The sequence below is a fragment of the Hemiscyllium ocellatum genome, chromosome 40 (genome assembly GCF_020745735.1).
Source record: "Hemiscyllium ocellatum isolate sHemOce1 chromosome 40, sHemOce1.pat.X.cur, whole genome shotgun sequence".
Lineage (NCBI taxonomy): Eukaryota > Metazoa > Chordata > Chondrichthyes > Orectolobiformes > Hemiscylliidae > Hemiscyllium > Hemiscyllium ocellatum.
In genome coordinates this window covers 13,967,217-13,987,789 of record NC_083440.1, presented here as the reverse complement: position 1 = coordinate 13,987,789, position 20,573 = coordinate 13,967,217, and the positions used below count along the sequence as shown (strand labels likewise).

General features: G+C 42.8%; 1 protein-coding gene across 1 annotated transcript; it reads right to left on the bottom strand.

Annotated features, from left to right (window-relative positions):
- Positions 1-1,632: 1,632 nt before the first annotated feature.
- Positions 1,633-19,898, bottom strand: LOC132834492 (uncharacterized). The gene is made up of 7 exons (XM_060853411.1): positions 19,836-19,898; positions 17,743-17,923; positions 14,959-15,069; positions 12,527-12,583; positions 6,419-6,565; positions 5,220-5,345; positions 1,633-4,437 (listed from the first exon to the last, which is right to left on the bottom strand). Exons 2-7 carry the CDS (start codon positions 17,905-17,907, stop codon positions 4,342-4,344), a joined length of 702 nt encoding a protein of 233 aa, XP_060709394.1. The 5' UTR covers positions 17,908-17,923; positions 19,836-19,898; the 3' UTR covers positions 1,633-4,341.
- Positions 19,899-20,573: the final 675 nt, after the last annotated feature.

The window sequence follows — 20,573 nt, the reverse complement described above, 5'->3', positions numbered from 1 at the left end:
AGAGAGAGATGGAGAAGAGACAGAGAAAAACAGAGTGGAGTCACAGTGATGGTTGTGTACTGAGAAAGAGAGGGAAAAGAGAGAGATGGAATAGAGTGAGAGAGAGAGACGGGGGAGAAATATAAGGGGAAAGAGAGAACGAGAGCAACAGTCGTGGGCGAGAGACAGAGAGATGTGGAGAGAGGGATGGGGAAAGAAAGAAACAGGGAGAGAGAGAAAGATTGGGAAATAGAGAGAGAGAGGGAAAGAGACAGAAAGTGGAGGAAGGGTACCAAAGTCTGGGGGGAAAGGGAGGGCAAAGATGAAAGAGAGAGAGCAAGGCGAGAAATACAAAGTGGAGGCCGAAAGAAAGAGTGAGAGAGAAACAGAAAAATGAGCCTGGCATTTAGAGAGAAAGAGAGAGAGGGAGAGCGAGAAAGAGAGGGAGAAAGGTAAATGGAGAAAGAGACACACAGGGAGAGAGAAAGAGAGAGAGGGAGGGACAGATAGACTCAACGAGAAACAAAATTAGAGAAATGGAGGAAAAGACTGGCAGACATACAGAGAGTGGGAGAAACAGAGAGAGAGAGAGAGAGAGACAGAGAGGAACCAAAAAAAGAGAGACAGACAGACAGGGAGAGAGACACACAGAGAGATGAAGAAAGATAAAGAGACAGAGAGAGTGAGAGAGAGAGAGAGAGAGAGAAGGGGGAAATGAGGCAGAGACAAAGTTAAGCAAGAAGTGACAGGCCAAAGACCATTCCAGCTGATCTCAGCTTCCTTTCCCAAAGGCTTTTCAGTTTCTCTCACTCTCACTGTCCCATGAAGGACAGAGTCAAGAGTGTGGTGTTGGAGAAGCACAGCAGGTCAGGTAGCGTCCGAGGAGCAGGAGAATGGACGTTTCAGGCATATCCCTTTCATCAAGAATTGGGCTTATGCCCGAAATGTCGATTCTCCTACTAAGATGCTGCCTGTTGTGCTTTTCCAGCGCCACACTCTCGACTCTGATCTCCACCATTTGCAGTCCTCACTTTCTCCATGAGGGACAAAGCCAGGATGCTGACAGGGGCAGCATGGCTGATCTGGGGAGCCGGAAAGGATCCAAACTGGGATTGAGATTCTCACAGGCAAAGACAGCAACAGACAGAGACTCTCTCCCCAGTCAGACCGCATGGCAAGAGGATAATGGCCGTTTTAAATACCCCCAGGGTCTGTCACTTAAACCCCCACCTCCTCCCACATCCCAGATGTGACATCATCCCGTCAGCTCCCAGTTTCCTCTACCTGGAACACACCTCCCCCAGGTGTGGAACACATCAGCCACCAACTTTGTGGATTCGAGGGGGATGTGGGAGAAAGCAACATGTTTAGCCCAGGTCTGGCCCAGTCTGTCTCTGCCCCACCTCCACTGGACCCAGACATGGAATACACACAGACACAAGCCTCAGTGCAGCCAGGACACTCTGATTTATTCAACCAATGAACACAAAGTTCTTGCAAAATTGAGCTCAAGATTTTATTTAATGAAACTAAAACAAGCAAATCAGCAAACTTGAGTTTGAGAGTTGAACAAATAATAAATCCATCATACAATCGAACACGCCGTATATACAGTTTAATTATACAAATAGACACAAGTTTGATCTTCACAAAATTGAAGTGTCGGATGGAATTGAACTTAAGATGGTTAAACAAATGCACTTCATTCTGAGGAATAGGTTTAAAGATATTTCAAGGCTGTTCCACTTTTTCATCGATATTTCGTGCTGGCAAGAAGCCGCTTGACACAAATTGTATGAAAGATGTTTACACTCAGGGCAGTGCCAATCACTTTATAAAGTCAGAAGTCACACGGCACCAGGTTACGGTTCAACAGATCTATTTGAAATCAGACCTGTTTCCAGAGCGCTGCTCCACATCATGACTGCACACCCACCATCAACAGCAAATCTTCCTCTGCTGGACTCTGCAACTACCATTCCCAAACACTTAGACACATACAGCCCGAGCTCCCTCTGCTGGGGAGTTAAATGGTTTACATGCATATACACACACACAAACGAATGTTCCCCCCCCCCATCCCAGGGACTGTGAATATTTAACACACACACACACACACACACACAAACAACCATGGTCTCCCTCTGCTGAGGACTGGAAATGTTAAAGATGTTTAAATTCAAGATGTTTACACAACCACCTGATGAAGGAGCAGCGCTCTGAGAATGAGTGCTTCCAGATAAAGCTGTTGGTCTCTTACCTGGTGTTGTGTGATTTTTAACTTTGAACTCAGGGCAGTGTCAATTACAGCACACATACTACCAACAGCAATCTCCCTTCGTTACAGTCACAGTCACAGCTCGATCCCCCGTGTTGGAGGCTGGAAATGTCAGATTGTGGACATAGATACCACTATTACGCGTGGAAACACCTCCCACCTTGTACATGGCAGGTCCTCATGTGACTCAGCCAATGTTGTCTATCTTATACATTGCAGGCAAGGATGCCCGGAGGCATGGTACATTGGGGAAACTGAGCAAAGGCTACGACAACGGATGAATGGGCACCGCACAACAATCAACAGACAGGAGGGTTCCCTCCCAGTTGGGGAGCACTTCAGTGGTCCAGGACATTCAGCCTCGGACCTTCGGGTGACCATCCTCCAAGATGGACTTCGGGACAGGCAGCAGAGAAAAGTGGCCGAGCAGAGGCTGATAGTTAAGTTCGGTACCCATAGGGAGGGCCTCAACCGGGACCTTGGGTTCATGTCACATTACAGGTGATCACCATTGCACCACACACACACACAGATATTCCTATACACACACACTCTCACATACACACGGACACAGATACACTGACGTGCACACAGACACCCATACACACCCTTATAGACACACACTTCCACACTCACACATGCACCCCCTCACAGACTTAAGACACTCTGCACCCACTACACATACACACACACATACATACACTTTCTCACACTCACAGCCCCCATCCCAGACACACACACAGACAGACAGACAAAGACCCACATGCACACATATATTTTGTGGGGTGAATTTGTACTTGCAGAGTTAATTGCACTTTGCTCAAAAACTGCACGAATTTATGTAAAACTCTGGTATCGCACTTTTTAGATTAGAATCAATCTAAACATCAGATCATAGACAGAGAACACAGGGGGATAACACCTTCAACATATTGTCTAGCTATCACCATTGTTAACAGCTAACCCGAGAATGCAACTTTTAAAAAAAGGGTTTTGTGATTTACACATGAAAGAAATGAAACTATTACTGTATTCTAACAGATGAAAGGCTTAACAGATAATCAATTTCTCAATGTATAATTTCAGTTACATCACACTGTAAATTTTTGCTATACATTCTGTGTTACAATTGAGCCCTCCACTATCACCTGATGAAGGAGCGTCGCTCCGAAAGCTAGTGTGCTTCCAATTAACTATAACCTGGTGTTGTGTGACTTTTTAAACTTTGTACACCCCAGCCAATCACCGGCATCTCCAAATCATGGAAATGTGTTTTACACACACACACACACACACACACACACACAAATTTTTCTCTCTGTTGGTGACTGGAAACACTGCACAGATAGACAAACACATGCACACACAAAATTTATAAAAGTACTTCATAGCGCATTAGTCCCATGATATGAGGGATTGTGAGCGGCATCTAATGATCTCATTCACACCAAATTTCAATATGTTGGGAATAATTTAAGAACAACAGCACAACTGGACAAAAGTCTCATCGTAGGAATGGCAGACATTGAGGTTTTTCAGCTTTGGACTGCTGGAATGGAACAGCAATATGATAACACTACACATATGAGAAGAGATTTAACAGCACTCCGAGATGAGAGAGCAGTTAGCACTGTAGATGAACAATGTATAGACTGGCTGACTGGGAACTCCAGTGCTTACAAAGACCACATAGCAAATATGCTGAATTTGATAGAGTATTGGATAGTCCATTTCCACAGGCAATGCCAATTTCTGCTGAAACCCCACACTCCAGCAGTTGTACACAGCTGATTGCTCTCAATGGTCTGGTTTAATAAAGAGGTAAGCCTGCATAGAGAGTTACAGGCCTGACAATTCCTCTTACTTACACTTACCTCATTGAACAAATTGCATCCAGCATTTTAATTTTAATATACCTATTTTACAAATATAAAAGCTCAACATATCAAAAGCAACAGTTTGAGAGCATTATCTTTATCGAGCCTATCTCAACATATATTCAAATATATCCGGAAACTTCTCAGACCTGTTCTGGTGACAATCTGGCTTCCTTTTCAAGTCCTATTGCACAATGGGAATCCATGCTATAAAGTTGTTTGAGACATTACATTGCTGTAGATGGTGTCCTGATGTGTTGGCATTTGAGAGGTGCTCTCCTGATCAGTAGATTTACTTCGAGGCTGACAGAGAAATCAGAACTAATATCAAAAAAGTGAACAAGAGGGTAGCAAAAGAAAAGTAGTAAATATTTCAGCCAATGTACAATCTGCATGATCCAAGTCAAGATTAGAGAGGTACTGGAAAAGCACAGCAGGTCAGGCAGCATCCGAGGAGCAGGACAATAGATGGTTTGAACATGACCCCTTCATCAGGAATGAGCGTGTGTAATATTTTCAGTGATGAAGGGCTCCTGCCCAAAATGTCGACTTTCCTGTTCCTCAGGTGCTGCCTGACCTGCTATGATTTTCCAGCACCACTCTTAATCTTGACTCTGACCTCCGGCATCTGCAGTCTTCACTTTCGCCTCATCTGCATGGTCCCTCTACTGAGAACAATAAACTCCCTCCTCTTCTGTTCCTCAAGGCAACTGACAGTTGCCAGCCCTGGATTTCTAATGAGTCCTTATTTCAATGATATTTTGCTGTGAGTTTGAGCACAATCCCTGTTAGTGCAATTCAGTGCAATTTGGGAAATTCAATCCATCATTCGTTTCAATTCTCTTGCACACACCCAGATGGGCAACATGGAAGCTCAACTCTTGTGGTGCACAGTATGGAGAGTTATCAGACCAGCCATTTGTGGAATCGCCTCTGTGCAGTGCTGGGTTGGTTAAAACAAAACTAAATATCAATCCCTCTGAAGAATATCTGGCTATTTCAAATTCACCAAGTTGGTTGAGCTGCGTTTTTGGACATCATAACAAATAATATCGAGGGGGAAGCAAGGATTTGTAATGACTAACCTTATTGTCCTGTGTCTTCAATTTGTTGCTTATTATGGAGCATCCAAAAATTAAAATGACAATCGATATGACGAGTTCCAGAAATGCAAGGAGGAAGAGGGCGATGACGAGGCCTAAGCGATACCTCTGTGGAGAAGCAGCAAGAATATGTTAAAGGCATTTTGAACCAAGTTGCATTTTCCAAGTCCATCAATTGCATGCCCAGAAACAAGGAAATTGATCTAGACACCCAAAGTGAGTATTAGGTTGGTGAAACATTACATTTGATGCAATGGGAGTTTAAGGGATTTTGCACATCCTTTGTCACTGACAAAGGAACAAGTCAATTTCACTGCCATGATATCCAACTGAAAAGGAAACCCAAGTCACTGGGTAATGGGGAGCTGTGAGGAAGAGTGAAGGAAGCAGTGGATTAGGATGTGAAGCAAAGGGTCAGACAATGTGAGGATGGTCCAGTGGCACATTCATTAGCACCATCGCCTCGCAGTACTAAGGACCTGAATTCAATTTCACACTTGGGCAACTGTCTGCCTGGAGTTTGCTGTTCTCCCTGTTTTTGCATGGGTGCTCTCTCACAGTCCAAAGATTTTCAGGTTAGGTGGATTGGTCATGCTAATTTGCCCGTAGTACCCAGGGATGTGCATCTGCATCTCCAGCATCTGCAGTACCCATCTCCGCCCAAGGATGTACAGGCTGGCTGTGGTAGCCATGGGGAAATGCAGGGCCACAGGATGAGGCGAGGGTCAGTGGCAATCTCGATTTACCATAATCTGCTTCCACATTGTAGGAATTGTATGTACATTGGCAGTTCCACCTAAGAACTCCATGTGAATGCGTAAATTACATTTAAAATTAGAACCTCTTTCCTGTTTTTCCCCACATATTCTGTAAGATTGAGAGTATCAATGTAATTCAGTCATTAAGATACCAACCAGAAGGGTCTTTCAACTCTTCATGTTGTCATAATGTGATTTTTCTTTATTTTCACTTCTTCCGGGAAGGGATTGTGGGGCTAATCTGACATGTACATGGGTAAGAATGTGTGTCTGAAAAGATATTGCGAGGGATGCGAACATCAATTGCAACGTGTCAAACACACAGCATTAGCTCCCCATTGACCCGATACCATAAACCACTCAAATTGACCCATTTTTAAAAACAATGATTGCTGTAAATAAAGAATTAAGTTTTGTACTTACAGCCAAAGCAATGGACCAAGAATCACAAACATTTCCTGAATAGCAGACAATATCTGTTGTCCAAACGTGCAGGTTCATGGAAACGTGGATGACACTTGCGACAGCAATAAGGGCACTGACTGTATTCATGATCAGGTAAGCCACAAACTTGGGAGAAAAAGCAATGTTTAATCCAGACATCTGTAACTGTTGGTAATATCATAATGCTGCAAGCATATTACCTTGACATTGGGAAAGGCATTTGACACGTTTTTAAGTCATGTTCATGGGATGTGTGGTGTCACTCAGTCTGTTGTTAACATCCCTCTCTAATTACCCAGAAGGTAGTTGAGAGTCACGTGTAGGTCACATCAGCTAAGGCTGGCAGTTTTCCTTTTCCAAAGGATATTGTTGAAGCAGATTGGATTTTACGACAATGGCCAATGGTGACATTTTTCTCCCAGATTTTTTAAAATTCAAATTTTACAATGTGCCGCGATGGATTCAAACTCTAAACCACAGAGCATAGGTTTCAGAGTCTACATCACAAATTACACTGACACTCAGTCCAGTGACATTGCAACTTAGATTGGTTAACCCTGCCACTAATTTCTAACATTTCAGGACCCACTCAATACTCATTATGATTAAAACTTCTGATAATTCCCCACTTATCTACTGTTTTAAAAGGAAGCAATCACAAACTGCCCAGAGTGCAGAACAACCTTAAATCGCTTCAGGTTGAGGTGATTATTCTCGACATTCTCTGGTTCTGAAATACCTCCTTAACATTTAGCCTGAGGAAGCAGATGGCAATAATTGTCACTTGCGTCACTCATGTTTGATTCTAACCATGTAATCTTTCCTTTACAATAAAATAAAACCCAGAAATTGCTGGAGAAACTCTTCAGGTCTAGCAGAATCCGTGGAGAGTAAGCAGAGTTAACATAGAAAATGTTTTTGCTTTGACTATAATGAGAAAAAGGTTGGTATATATGCTGACGATGGGGGCATGGGAGAGGAGGAGTAAGCAACAGGTGGAGATGGAGCCCAGAAAGAGAGAATAAAGTTGAACAGACAAAGAATGGGTTAAGGTCAGCCTGGAAGAATAAATAGTTTCTAATGGGGACCAATGGTGCCTGACAATGGGTTGATTGAGGTTGTAGCCTATGTGACAACAAGGCCTGGTGTTGGACTAGAAAAGTGTCCAAGGCCGGTCATTATTGTCAGGCTGTGGAAGCGATGGCCTAATGGTATGATTGCATGGTCCGTTAACCCAGAGACTTGGGTTCAAATCCCACCACGGCCAATGATGGGGCTTGAAATCAATAAAAATCTGGAATTAAGAGTTAATGGTAACCATGAAACCATTGTCAATTGTTGGGTTCACTAATGCCTGTTAGGGAAGGAAACTGTTGTCTGGCCTTGAAGTGACTCCAAAAATGCACTATGTTGACACTAATTTCCCTCTGAAACAGCTTCACAATCCATTCAGGTCAAAGACAGAAAGGGAATAAATGCCAGCATTACCAGTGACATCCCACATCCCTGACAGGATTTCTTAAAAAGTCCTGAAACAATCTGGTTGCCATCATTATGATCCACACACTGTCGAACCCAAAATAAAAACAAAATATGTCCACAGTTATGCTGGTAGTGAGAAATATTTTACAATAAGTGGGTAGAAATTAGGAGAGCATGACTGTTTCCCCCACTGAGAGGAGGAGCTGGAATCTGCAATGCAATGACTTGAAAGTGTTGAAAAGACACAGAGCAAACAGATTCAATCTTATCTTTGGAAGCGACTCTTAACCCCTTAACAGGGGGTCAATGACCACAGCTATCTGCTTGGTGAAAGGAAAAATGAGTCATTGCTTTGCACGTTCAAAGAAATAGCACAGCAATTTGTGCTAGTTGAGTTTCATAGATTGTAGATTCGATTGTGTCGAGTAAAAGATAACCTCAAGAGGAAACTGTGAAGTCAGGCTGATCATTACAAGGGTGTTGCAGTACAAAGTTGCACATACAAATATCCATCTTGGAGATGAAGCTTAATCCAACGCAAGAAGCAATGACATCAAATGTTTGGAATGGCTGCCACTACCACATTATTGGTACTGGAATGACCTTGTGACTGAAGATAAAGTAGCTGATTTGTACTGGTCATTTCATTTGGAAGAATGCAGTATATGAAGTAGCATAGGCCTGATCACGCTATCAATAAAGCATTCTGCTAAACTAGTCCATGCTAACTGGCATTCTCCTGCTATAGTTAATCCCCTAAATGTCAACAATGTTTTCTTTTCATTACACTCTCAAGAGCTTCTCCAGTTTCCAGTTAAATACGTTCATTGATGAATTAGAAAAGAACTTGAAGAGAAAGAACACAGAAATTTTGAAGGGAAAAGGAGTGAAGGAGGTCATTCTATCAATCCCACCTTCCAAACACGATGGCAAAATAGCCTTGGATATGATCATTGGCTCATTGTAAATCTTAAGGCTAGTTTTAATTCACATATTAACCAGTTATTATGAGCGATTTGAGGCAAAGCTATATCCACGCAACACACATCCACGAGTCTGTTGCCATGTGCTTGTAGATTGGGAAATTAAGGTTTCAGCTTTCCCTAATTGTAGTGGGGACAGAGCTAGAAGATTATCCACTGGGAGACATTTGAGCCTTTCATGAGATCAATGAATATCCATTGCCCGAACCTGCTGTGGGAACCTTCCGAATGCAGGCTGCCTTCCTTAATTCGGGATGGTTGGTGTCGGCCACTGTATTAGGAACTACTGGCAACCCTCTGTCTCCTGTCACAGTATCATCTCTCAGCTCTGGTATCTGCAGTTGATCCTATGCTGCCTTCCTAAAGCCAGCCCATGGCATCAGGTCCCCGATCCCACGTTATCTGATTGCTGGTGGATTGAAAAACCTACTCACTCTCTATTTTCCCCTTGTGCCTGAGATTTAATAACACAGCACGTCCATATGCTCTGCCTGTCCATGATGTTGCTCTCAACCTAATCCCCGCCTCAGCAAAAACACAATTATCATCAATCCATAGCACAAGTAAAGTATTTTGTTAAGTGTGAGGTGTTCTCGGCACTCCTCAGTGATTCCCAAATGGGAAGATTTTCCACGTGTGCTCAATTAAAAACCTCATTCATCGATTCCCCTGTACATAGAGTGCTGGAGTCATGGAGCTGTGCTGCATGGAAATGGGTTGGTCTAGCTTATCTCTCCACACTTCAGGCTCACTGCCTTTATTCCTGATGAAGTGGCTTTTGCCCGAAGTGTCGATTTCGCTGCTCCTTGGATGCTGCCTGAACTGCTGTGTTCTTCCAGCACCACTAATCCAGTGGTTAGCACTGCTGCCTCACAGTGCCAGGGACACAGGTTTGAATCCAGCCTAAGCCCCCCTCTCTGTGTGGAGTTTGCATATTCTCCCCATGTCCTGGATTTCCTCTGGGTGCTCCGGTTTCCTCCCACAATCCAAAGATGTGCAGGTTAAGTGAGTTGGCCATGCTAAATTGCCCATAGTGTTCAAGGATATGTAGGTTAGGTGTATTAGTCAGGGATAATAGGAGACGGAAATGGGTCTGGGTGGGTTACTCTTCAGAGGGTTGGTATGAACCTGTTGGGCAGAAGGGCCTGGTTCCACACTGTAGCGATTCTATTCTATTCTATAGACACAGACCCTTTGATCCAACTTGTCCATGCTGACCAGATATCCTAAATTAATCTCCTCCCATTTGCCAGCACTTGTCCCATATCCCTCTTACCCTTCCTTACTCACTTACTCATCCAGATGCCTTTTAAATTTTGAAATTGTACCAGAATCCACCACTTCCTCTGGCAGCTCATTCCATATATGCACTATCCAGTGAAAAAGATGCCCCTTAGGTCTCTTTTAAATCTTCCCCCTCTCATCCTAAACCAATGCCCTCTAGTTTTGGACTCCCCTACCCTGGATAAAAGATCTTGGCTATTCACCCTATCCATGCCCCTCATGATTTTATTAACCACCATCAAATTTACTTGGACCACCTCAGGTGGAATCAGTCTCAACTTTGCTTGTCATACAGAAACTCTTCACCTTCCTGTCTGCTGCTGAGTTATTTGCGTCATCGATAGTCACAGGTGAGGTGCCGGAAGACTGGAGGTTGACTCATGTGCTGCCACTGTTTAAGAAGGGTGGTAAGGACAAGCCTGGGAAATATAGACCAGTGAGCCTGACCTCGATGGTGGGCAAGTTGTTGGAGGGAGTCCTGAGGGACAGGATGTATATGTATTTGGAAAGGCAAGGACTGATTAGGGATAGTCAACATGGCTTTGTGTGTGGGAAATCATGTCTCACAAACTTGATTGAGTTTTTTGAAGAAGTAACAAAGAGGATTGATGAGGGCAGAGCGGTAGATATGATCTATATGGACTTCAGCAGTAGATGTGATCTATATGGACTTCAGTAAGGCATTCGACAAGGTTCCCCATGGGAGACTGATTAGCAAGGTTAGATCTCATGGAATACAGGGAGAACTAGCCATTTGGATACAGGACTGGCTGAAAGGTAGAAGACAGAAGGTGGTGGAGGGTTGTTTTTCAGACTGGAGGCCTGTGACCAGTGGAGTGCCACAAGGATCGGTGCTGGGTCCTACTTTTTGTCATTTACATCAATGATTTGGATGTGGGCATAAGAGGTACAGTTAGTAAGTTTGCACATGGCACCAAAATTGGAGGTGTAGTGGACAGTGAAGAGGGTTACCTCAGATTACAACAGGATCTGGACCAGATGGGCCAATGGGCTGAGAAGTGGCAGATGGAGTTCAATTCAGATAAATGTGAGGTGTTGCATTTTGGGAAAGCAAATCTTAGCAGGACTTATACGCTTAATAGTAAGGTCCTAGGGAGTGTTACAGAACAAAAAGACCTTTGAGTGCAGTTCATAGCTCCTTGAAAGTGGAGTCGCAGGTAGATAGGATAGTGCAGAAGGCATTTGGTATGCTTTCCTTTATTGGTCAGAGTATTGAGTACAGGAGTTGGGAGGTCATGTTGCAGCTGTACAAAACATTGGTTAGGCCACTGTTGGAAAGATGTTGTGAAACTTGAAAGGGTTCAGAAAAGATTCACAATGATGTTGCCAGGGTTGGAGGATTTGAGCTATAGGGAGGGGCTGAACAGGCTGGGGCTGTTTTCTCTGGAGCATCGGAGACTGAGGGGTGACCTTATAGAGGTTTATAAAATTATTAGGGCCATGGATAGGATAAATAGATAAAGTCTTTTCCCTGGGGTTGGGGAGTCTAGAACTAGAGGGCATAGGTTTAGGGTGAGAGGGGAAAGATATAAAAGAGACTTAAGGGGCAACTTTTTCACACAGAGGATGGTACGTGTATGGAATGAGCTGCCAGAGGATGTGGTGGGGGCTGGTACAATTGCAACATTTAAGAGGCATCTGGATGGGTATGTGAATAGGATGAGTTTGGAGGGATATGGGCCAGGTGCTGGCAGGTGGGACTAGATTCGGTTGGGATATCTGGTCAGTATGGATGGGATGGACCGAAGGGTCTGTTTCCATGCTGTACATTTCTATGACTCTATAACTATCCCATTGTATTGTTCGGCTTGAGAATATTTTTTGGAAAGCTTGTCTCCACAAAGCACCCGAACAGTACAAGAGAGAATGATTCCCTTTTGAAAAATGAGCTTCTCTCTGCTTCTTGACTTCTGAATGTTAAAAGTCTTATGAGTTAATATTCATTCAGAGATATAGGCGTTCATGCAATCCCATTCTAAGTCATTTGACACATTATGTTGAAGCCAGCATTCTGTCTATGATGTGTAACTCTGTGCCAGTAACTCCTGACCATTGAGCAGTCCGCCAAATTTCCTTTTCCACTGCAGTCAGTTGAAATGAAACTTGGTCGGGAGACAAAGCAGGTTGCTGCTGTGCAGATTACCATTTTGAACGACTGTCAAATGTCAAGGTTAACCACATTTATACACGCCTGAACTGACCAATAGGACGTGACTCTCCACATAACGTATCTCGTAACCAAAACTTCAAACTCAATCATCTTTCCCAGCTTTTCAGTTCATTATTCAAATGGAAAACACATGTGGTGGTTACTTACCCGAACAGTAGATATTGTCTTTTCCACAGTATGCCATATAAACCCACAAAGTACAAACTGAAAAAGACAACAGAACTTCTGGTAAAGAGACCTGTCTCTGATGACAACAATTTGCTTGATAGTGCTATGGAGCAGGGACCGAGAGATTCAGGTACATGATACTTTGAAATTTGTCTCACAGTTGTGAAGATGTTTAACATGCTTGCCTTTAATGCTCAGATCTTAGAAGTCTAGGAGTTAGGACATCATTTTGAGATTATATAGAACATTGGTGAGGCCTCTTCTAGATTATTGTGAGCTAGAGAAAGGATATTGTTAAATTGGAGAGAGTTCAATTATTAGGACGTTGCCAGGAATGGGAGGTTTGAGTTATAAGGAGAGACTGGATAGGCTGGGACTTCTTCACTGGAGCATGGGAGGTTGAGGGCTGACCTTATACAGGTTTATAAAATCAAGGGGGCATAGATAAGGTAAATAGCAAAGGTCTTTTCCCCAGGGTTCGAGAGTTTAAAACTAGGAGATAAATATTTAAGGTGAGAGGAGAAAGTTTTAAAAAAGATATGAGGGGACAACTATTTTTTAACACAGAGAGTGGTTTGTGTGTAGAATGAACTTCCAGTGGAAATGACGGATTCAGGTTACAACATTTAAAAGACGTTCGGATAAGTACATCAATAGGTAAGGTTTGGAGGGATGTGGAACAAACGGAGGCAAATGGGACTAGTTTAATTTGGGAACATGGTCAGTGTGGAGTAGTTGAACCAAAAGGTCTGTTTCCATTCTGCATAATGCTATAACCAATTAGATTGCCTACAGCATGAAAACAGGCCATTTGGCCCAACAAGTCCTCGCTGACCCTCTGAAGAGGAACACACCCAGCACCATTGCTCTCCCCTATATTTACCCCTGACTAATACAGCGAACACTATGAGCAATTTAGAATGGTAATTTCATCTGACCTGCAGATCTTTGGATTCTGAGAGAAAACTACTCAGACACAGGCAGAATGTGCAAACTTCACACAGACCGTTACCCAAGGCAGCAATTGAATTCAGGTCCCAGGTGCTGTGAGGCAGCAGTGCTAACTACTGAGCCACCCTGCTACCCCCAATACATGAATACAACGAACTGGTGATTGGCAGCGAGTCTTTGGCATCTGCACTTTGTTCCCAATTTCTTTCTATTCATTTTTATCTATCAGGAAAATGTATGGAGCCAAAGCTAACCAAGCATTTATATTTGTTGGCATTCTTCTGTCTGATTAGAACGCTGTCCAAGAATGTCAAAAACAGATAAACCTTTGGTGGATCTGAATCAACATGGACTTAAAGAAATGGAAAAGAGTGTTTTGTAAATGGTCAGATGTTATGCAGAACGTAAGAGTAGAGAGAGTCAGGCATCGATTCGGGGAATTACTCATATGTGGCCATAGAATGTTCATATTCATTTGCCCTTTGGAATTAAAAGTGCAAATGATAACTTAGGGAGTGAAAACTACTTTTCAATTATAGTAGTGTTGAGCAAAACTGAAAATAGCACAAAGGCCCCTTTAATATACTTGCAGAATGTGAGGTGGAATAACATGCTGTATTGAATTTACTGAAATAGTGTACACCTCAGTAGAAGTCATATGGTGCCTGTACAGATTTAGAGATATTGTTTTTTATAGGGCAGAAAAGAAAAGATACTTTGTTGTAAAAATTCACCAAATTTTGGTTTAATACAACATGTAAATACTGTCAAAGCATTTATATATTGAGGACTATATTTGTTTCTTAAAACAACTTGGTTCACTATATATATTATAAAACAATAGATACATTATCATTAAATATCAAACAGTATACATATTATCATTATATATTATACTTTGAGGAATAGATAGCTTTATGTCTGTATTCTTAACAAAAAAAAACTTTAGCAGAGCTTGGGGGAATATGTAAATCAAAACTTCAAGGAATGAAAGTGCGTTCCTGTTTGAAAAGCCAAAGTGATTGAGTCCCTATCCTTTACAACAACAAAAAATGACTGAGTGGTGACTTATAACTATGCAGGAAAACATTCAAAAGGTTCAGTAGGAAAGAAAAAGGAGTCTCCACAGGTGGAGAGTCCAATGGAAATAGGTCTGAATCTAAGAATGGTTCTAATCAATCCAAAGGATGTGTGGGGAATCACACTTCAATCTAATAATAGTGAGAATGTGAGAAACAGAATAATTTTGATGAACAGATTTAACATATCTGATCTGTTACCCATTCTAAGGTGAGGTTTTGCCTTTTATACATTAACGTCCAGCTTCAAGATGAAACAACAGATTAAGAAAGGTAAATTTTCCATGCAGAAGAAAGTTGGGCAAAACATCCTCTTCTTAGGAGTTGAGGAGGAGTGAATAGCTTCCAAAATGGCATTGAGTACATTGGATGTATACATACTGACAGGCCGATCCACCACTGGATTCTGTATTTCCCTTCCATTGACACAGGTCGCAGAATTAATGGCGTCCAGCAGATTATAAAAAATACTCCCAACACAATCTGCACAAACTAAACAGAAGGAATATCACATTGTGCAATCACCGTATGTTATTCAAATTCAAACAAAGTCTCTCTGGGTTGGAGAGAGATGGAAATGAAATTGAAGAAAGTAACAATGCAAGTAAAACCACTTAGAAATGTGAAGATGATATTTGGGTTATATTCAATGCGTGGTGGTCTCCAACATTGAACACTGAAAGACCTCGTGTATACTTTTCAGGCATATTGCAGTAATTTGTCAAGATGCTATCGACAGTATGTATTGGACCTTTCATCCAGCAGTCAGAAGGACGAGAGCAATGAATACATGGAAAATATATGACTCCCAGTCAAGCTCTGAGTCAGGCAGACTCATTAAAAATTACATATTATCAAGCAATGGATATATGATGATTAAATATCAAACAGTAGATATATGACCATTATATATTATGCGTTATCAATTAGGTGATATAGGTTCACTATATATTCTCGAAAAGGAGAGTCATGGAGATGTACAGCATGGAAACAGACCATTCGGTCCAACCCGTCCATGCCGACCAGATATCCTAACCTAATCTAGTCCCATTTGCCAGCACCCCGGCCCATATCTCTCCAAATCCTTCCTATTCATATACCCATCCAGATGGCTCTTAAATGTTGTAATTGTACCAGCCTCCACTACTTCCTCTGGCAGCTCATTCCATACATGTACCACCCTCTGTGTGAAAAAGTTGCCCCTTAGGTCTCTTTTATATCTTTCCCCTCTCACTTTAAACCTTAGCCCTCTAGATCTGGACTCGACATCCCAGGGGAAAGGCTTTGTTTACTTATCCTATCCATGCCCCTCATGATTTTATAAACCTCTATGAGGTCACCCATCAGCCTTCGATGCTCCAGGGAAAACAGCCCCAGCCTGTTCAGCCTCTCCCTATAGCTCAACTCCTCCAATCCTGGCAACATCCTTGTAAATCTTTTCTGAACCCTTTCACGGTTCACAACATCCTTCTGGTAGGAAGGAGACCAGAATAGCATGCAATATTCCAACAGTGGCCTAGCCAACCTCCCAACTCCTGAACTCAATACTCTGACCAACAAAGGAAAGCAGAACATTTATCTGAATTAAACGCCATCTGCCACTCCTCAGCCCATTGTAATCTGAGGTAACCTTCTTCACTGTCCACTCCACCTCCAATTTTGGTGTCATCAACAAATTTACTAACTATACCTCATGTTCATATCCAAATAATTTATATAAATGATGAAAAGTAGTGGGTAAAAGCAAATTATTGCGAATGCTGGAATCTGAAACCAAAAGAGAAAATGCTGGAAAATCTCAGCAGGTCTGGCAGCATCTGTGAGGAGAGAAAAGAGCTGACGTTTCGAGTCTAACTGACCCTTTTCAAAGCTGTAGCGTGTAGCTGAAAAGTAGTGGACCCAACACCAATCCTTGTGGCACTCCATTGGTCACAGGCCTTCAGTCTGAAAAACAGTCTGAAAGTGGGTGGCACGATGGCACAGTGGTACAGTGGTGAGCACTGCTGCCTCACAGCGTCAGAGACCCGGGTTCAATTCCCACCTCAGGCGACTGACAGTGTGGAGTTTGCACGTTCTCCCCGTGTCTGCTTGGGTTTCCTCCGGGTGCTCCGGTTTCCTCCCACAGTCACAAAGATGTGCGGATCAGGGGAACTGGCCATGCTAAATTGCCTGTAGTGTTAGGTAAGGGGTAAATGTATGGGTGGGTTGTGGGTTGGTCTGGACCGAAGGGCCTGGTTCCACACTGTAAGTAATCTAATCTAAACCCTCCACCACCACCCTCTGCCTTCTACCTTTGAGCCAGTTCAGGATCCAAATGGCTCGTTCTCCCTGTATTCCGTGAGACCTAACCTTGCTAACCAGTCTCCAATGGGGAACCTTGTCAAAAGCCTTACTGAAGTCCATATAGATCACATCCACCACTCTGCGCTCATCAAGCCTCTTTGTTACTTTTTCAAAAAACTCAATAGATCTATTCTCATTATATATTATGTGTTGTGAAATAGTAGGTATATCAGCATTATATACCTATGCTATCAAACAATAGATATATTAATGTTATATGTTATCAAGTGTTGGATATATGATTCCTAACAGTTGCTGGAACATATACTTGAATATTGAGCCTTACATCATGTTAGAATTCTCGTCAGCACATTAAATGCACTGGTTCAGAAACATGGACCTTTCCAAAGATAACTGGGAGCGGACAAGAAATATGGTTCTTCCCAGAATCTTCCATATTCCTCATGATTTATTCTTGATATAATTCATACACTAATGCCTGTGAACTTGGTAACTGTGTTTACATTTCTCTGACAAGGTGATTTGAAATGTTTAATGTTGATGAGACAGGGTGGTGCATTGAAGAAGAATCTTTGACCGAGGTGGGTTGGTGTTCCACACTGGTAACTGACAAGAACCAGGAACAACTTGTCTTCATCTCAGCATTTTGTCATGTCCTTCCACCCCTCCTGCTTGCCTTCCAATTAGCTACATCGTATTTTCAATATGAAGCAAGCCGAGTGAATCTCTTTTATCTCATTTGTCATCAGCCTGTGAATATTATCTGAAAACTATTTTGTTCAAAGCATCTTCAAAGGCAATTGCTAATAGTGAGGACGAGGAAAGGGATTTTTTTTTGTGATTTACAAAATGCAGACTTACACCCAATGATTTGTGTCTTCCCATCTGAGTCGCTGAGGCGGATCCTGCTCCAATGGGTAGGTCAGTCTGGGGGCTCTGATATCTCTCTGCAGCGTTACTTGTCCCAGATTCCGCAGTCGGACAGGAACCAGCAACCCAAGGGTCACTGTTCAGCGAAGTCTCCATGTCCCTAGATGAAGACCTGCATGAACGAGAGGGAAGTGAATCAGATTTAAAAACTTAATGTTTCATGTTATTGGGGAGAAACTAAGTTCATTTCAGCCTGAGAGTGCTTGTTTTGTGGAAACAAAATTAAGTTGCCAGACCATCTAAAGCAATCCATTCAGAAGTTAATTCTTCCCTTGATGCTTTCAGTTTGGTTTGATTTAACAATTCAGTTTACACAGCTTTGTGATTACTCAGTTGTACTTATTGAGGATTTTAGTTATTTTTGTCTCTTTATTCAGAGGAATATTTCAAGAGAACATTCTCTCCAAGTCTTCAAGTTTGGATGCTGGCAGCAATCGATTTTCAATCCATGTCTTTCTATACCCTCCCACGCTCTGATCCGTTACCTCCCTTGAAACATGACATGCCCAGCTATAATCCAAAGGGCCCTCGGCATTTATCAGATTTGCCCAAACGGGCGACTGCGTTGGCAGCAACCTTAGGCTGAATTTCACAGGGATTGGAACAATTACCTCCCCAGAGAGGTAATCCCTTGTGCGTCATTCTGATGATGCCCTCCATTCATTATCCCTTGGTCCCAACATTGCTGCTTTTACTGCAAACCTCACCTTTACCTAACTACCCACTTGTTTAAATTAAGTAGGACATTCAGAATTCGTAATTTCAGTTCTTTCTGGTTTTTTTTGCCAGACTGATATCTCACTCCCTTCTTTTCAAGTTTCAGGTTGCACTTTTAAATAATCTGTGTTTTGCCTCACGAACCTAATGATGCAAACACTTGCGTAAATATTGCAATAAAAAGATCAGTTAAAAATAATCAAAAGAGTCAGACAGCATTTTGCTGGTAAATGGGCAAATGACACAGGAACAGCAAATGACAAGGGAACACATGATGAACGGCAGGACCCTGGGGGATCACTAAAAGGAACCTGGGTGCTCATTTACCTTGCATAAAATGGCAAAGAAAGTAAACTTACCCTTAGTAGTCGACAACATAGAGTTTAAGAGCAAGAACTTCACAAAATGTTGGTTCGACCACAGTTAGACCATGGCGAGCAGTCCTGGAATCCACATGGTAGGAGGGATACGACAGCACTGGAGAGAGTGCAGAGGAGATTTACCAGGATATTGCCTGGTGTGGAACAGAGGAGTTTTTCCAGGATGTTGCCTGGTCCAGGGCAGAGGAGGTTTTCAGGATGTTGTGCGGGCTGGAGCAGAGGAGATTTACCAGGATGTTGCTTGGTCTGGAGCAAAGGAGATTTCCCAGGATTTTGCCTGGGCTGGAGCAAAGGAGATTTACCAGGATGTTTTCTGGTCTGGAGAGTTTCAGTTCTGAAGAGAGATTGGACAGACTGGAGTTGTTTTCCTGAGGTCACAGAGGGACACGTCTCTGAGATATATAACATTATCTTGGCAGGGAGAAACTTCTCCCCTTATGGAGGGGGTTCAATGACCGTGAAGAATCGATTGAGGGTAAGGGGCAAGAGATTCAGAGGGGATGTGGGGAATTTAGATGAGAGTGGTCTTGGAGAAGCACAGCAGGGCAGGCAGCATCGGAGGAGTTGGAAAATAATTTTCCTGCTCCCCTGATGCTGCCTGACCTGTTGTGCTTTTCCAGCACCACTCTAATGTTGACTCTGATTTCCAACATCGACAGCCTCACTCTAGGGGGATTTATTTTCACCCGGAGGTGGAGGGTATCCCGAGCTCATTGTCTATAAGGGTGGTCAAGGCAGAAATACTCATCACATTGAACAAGTATTTAGGCATACACTGGCAATGCAGGAGTAGACAAAGACTAGGAGTCAAGTGCTGAAAAATGGGATTGGAATAGATAGGTGGTTATGTTTGACTGGCGATGGGGCGTAGGACATTTTCCTGTAGATCTTTGACACAGAAAATGCATTTTGATATAAACGCTGTACCTGAACAGACTGACCCGACATTCAGTGGTTGTGATTTGTTGTCCGAGTTGGGGGAACTGCTGTATACACCAATGAAGGACAGTAACACCAGCACACGACTCGCCTTTTGTAGAAAGTTCCAACTACATTTTTGGAGAGCAATTCACTGGAGCTTTCACGTACAGTCTATCGCGGGAGCAACAGAATATTCACTCAAGGGAAGCCATCACGTCGCGATATGTTTACAACTTGGAATGAAGGTATTGACTAGATCGGTGCCAACTGATTTCACCTCCCAGATCCACATTTCTTTGCTGGAAGTGCCATCGGGCGAGGCATTCACCGGGTCTCACTATTGTACTGAGAGCCGTAGCACACGGTTGAAAGATTACCATGAAAACCGCACATGCTGGAGAAATTCAGCGGATCTGACAACATCCGTGGAGAGAGGAACAGTGTTAACCTTTCCAGTCCGGAGTAACTGTACTTCCCAGGTATTTCTTTTTTCCCAGAAAGATTACATTAATTGCACAACAAACAAAAATCCCCAGAAATTGTTGGAAGAACTCAGCAGTGCTGGCAGTATCTGCGCCGAGAAATCAGGGTTCCCATGTTCAGTTGAGTACTTGTTAGGAAAGATGAACCCCGATTTCTCTTGCACAGATGCTGACAGATCTGCTGAGCTTTTCCAGCAAATTGCTGTCACGGCTCTGATTTCCCAGCATTAATTCCGGCTGATCCCGAAAGCAAAAGTAGTTT